The 2,614-nt window shown below is 36.5% G+C and overlaps 1 protein-coding gene across 1 annotated transcript in view; it reads left to right on the forward strand.

Moving 5' to 3' along the window:
• Positions 1-322: 322 nt before the first annotated feature.
• The window catches only part of LOC107576129 (uncharacterized), a 16,850-nt gene continuing 14,558 nt past the window's right edge, over positions 323-2,614 (forward strand). The window contains exons 1-2 of the mRNA XM_016262378.1: positions 323-656; positions 739-1,850. Of these exons, the coding sequence (XP_016117864.1) occupies positions 323-656; positions 739-1,850 (1,446 nt within the window). The remainder of the gene's footprint in view (positions 657-738; positions 1,851-2,614) is intronic.

A 2,614-nucleotide genomic window follows, 5' to 3' on the forward strand; every position in this document is an offset into this window, starting at 1 on the left:
GCAGCATTACATCACTAAAGTGTGAACGTGGACCACCACAATAAACACAAACCACAAGGGATTAGGGCACTTTTTAGGACAGGGCCTATGACCTCTGATCCCTAAGCATATGCATCAGACTGTGCAGCTTTATTTATATTCAGGATGTGTATTCTGTTTACCTCTGTATGATGGATTTAGTGCTTTTTCTTTTTGTTTACTGGAAATAGTGTAAAAATAATAAATGTGAAATAATAAATATAGTTAAAATAATATTAACGTAATATTGTTACGTAATGTGCTTGAACTTTGTCTTGTACCTCAGGTTTGAAATGCCTGCAGCATGGCGTGTGCACAGCAATCTCCTACTGAGTACCTCAGAAACGCCAGGAAAAACCTGGTTACTCGTATGAAAAACCTTCCTGTGATCATTGAGAATCTTTATCAGAAGAATGTTTTCAATGACTATGAGATCGATACTCTCAAAGCCGAGAAGACAGAGTTTGATAAAGCCAGATGTATATTGGATTGGGTCATTAACAAAGGTGAAATCGCCAGTTATGAATTACTCAGGATTCTGGATGTCACTCAGAAGAGGACATTACCTTCAGATTTACGCTACTGGATCAGCTGTTTTCCCTTCAGATGGGAAGATACAGAGGCCAGTTATTCATTTGGTGAGTAGAAAAATTAAAGAATATTTTGCTGAAATTAACACATTTCCAACACAATTTTGTTATGCTTTTGTTGCTATTTTAGGTACAAAGCCCTGTCAAATCTACCAGACACAGCTCAAGATGAAAGCAAAAAACATCCTGAAGAACCAAAGGGAACGTTTCTGTAAATATCTGGATGACAAGGCACAAGTAAACTTCAGTTTCATATCGCTGGTTTTAGAGACTGGCTCTGTCATGAAAACGCAATGCAAAATAAAATTGAAAAACAAAAAATGCAAAAAACTACGACCCAAAAAATTGAGAGCTTACATACCTAATGAGGAACAAGCACTGTCACCTGAGGATCTCCTGAAATGGCAGGACCAGAACATCCTCATCATAGGCAAACCTGGAGTAGGAAAGACTACAGTTGTCCAGGAAATGTTGCGTTGTTGGGCAGAGAAGGATAACAGAGAGCTGGACTACCAGTTTTACTTTGATGAACGTGTTTTGCCCCACAGTTCTAGCATTGCCAGTTTGCAGTCTGTTTTGTTTGATGTGTATTTAAAACCAATGGAAAAAGACAGAATGGAAGTGTTTAAAGATATTGAGGAAAACTCTGATAATGTTGTCATTGTGTTTGATGGTGTGACGGATTTGGAAGAAAATTCCATCTTATGGAAGATCATGAACCACGAGCTCCTGCCTGATGCCAAGATTGTGATAACATGCAGATCAGAGGTGGAGGATGATCCCGTTTTCTCCATTTGGCCGACACGGAAAGTGTATGTCCAAGGATTCAGTGAAGAGTCTATCAACACTTACTACCAGAGTATGTTGGGTCATGATCCTGTTCTTCTAGATGTTATTTTGAAGAATCAAGAGCTGTTCAGTCTTAGTCATGTTCCATTGTATGCATTCATGATTGTAGACTTGATTCAGTTTAAAAATGACACTGTATGCAACCATTCACACACAGTCACTGAAATGTACATCCATATTTTCCGTCTTGCTGTGAAGAAACATGGGAATAAAAAAAATAAGCAAATAGATAAGTACCTGAAAGAGATGAAAGGTCAGGTTTATCGCTTGATGGAAAATGCTTTCAATGCAACTATGCAGAAGTGCCTAAACCTTCCAGATATTAGCAGTGATGAGACAGACGTTTGTCATGCTTTCGCTATGATTGGTTCTGAGCAGATTGTGCTCATCTCAGTGATGCTATTTACTTTCATGCATGCTCAAAAGTCAGCCTCTCTCCCTCTCATCTTGTACCGTGTGAACATAGGCAGGACAGCGGGTTATGGTTATAGGGGTGCTTTGTGTGTCTCTTGTTGCATTTAGGGTAGGAACAAATATGCTGTGTACCCTGTAGAAATAAATTAGCATTAGCAAAGTTGTTTGTTGTAAACCTAATGGAAATTATTTTCAGTTACTAAATGTTTTAACAACCACAATACACTATTACTTGTGATTCAAGTTTTGTGTTTTTTTTTTCACAAAACAACATTTGCAGTAAGCTATATGTTGAGATGTTTCATCCGTCCATTGATCTGTTGTTCGCTACTGTAATGCAGAAGAACATTACTTGCTCACACTTTTAATAAGCGGGATAATTCCCAAATTTAAATAAACCATTTACGAGTTTAGAATATTTGCAATGTAAGAATGTACAGGGAAACCTAATATATAAAAACACTGACTCAATAGGTAATGTTTTCTTATTAAAATCAGATTTTGATTTTGGAGATCAGATTTCAGATTTTGGGAATACCAATATGGCAGCACAGTGGCTTCCCTTACGACGTCATGAGCAATCTAGTCATGTGACTGAAGCAAGACACATTATGGCAACAATATAAATACATTTATAATAATAAGAGTTTTAGAGTTTTCTGAGAATTTTTCTGATTTGGTTTTATTTACACATTTATTATATATATATATATATATATATATATATATATATATATATATAT

Source organism: Sinocyclocheilus grahami, unplaced genomic scaffold (genome assembly GCF_001515645.1).
Source record: "Sinocyclocheilus grahami isolate Dianchi unplaced genomic scaffold, SAMN03320097.WGS_v1.1 scaffold3247.1, whole genome shotgun sequence".
NCBI classification, from domain to species: Eukaryota; Metazoa; Chordata; class Actinopteri; order Cypriniformes; family Cyprinidae; genus Sinocyclocheilus; species Sinocyclocheilus grahami.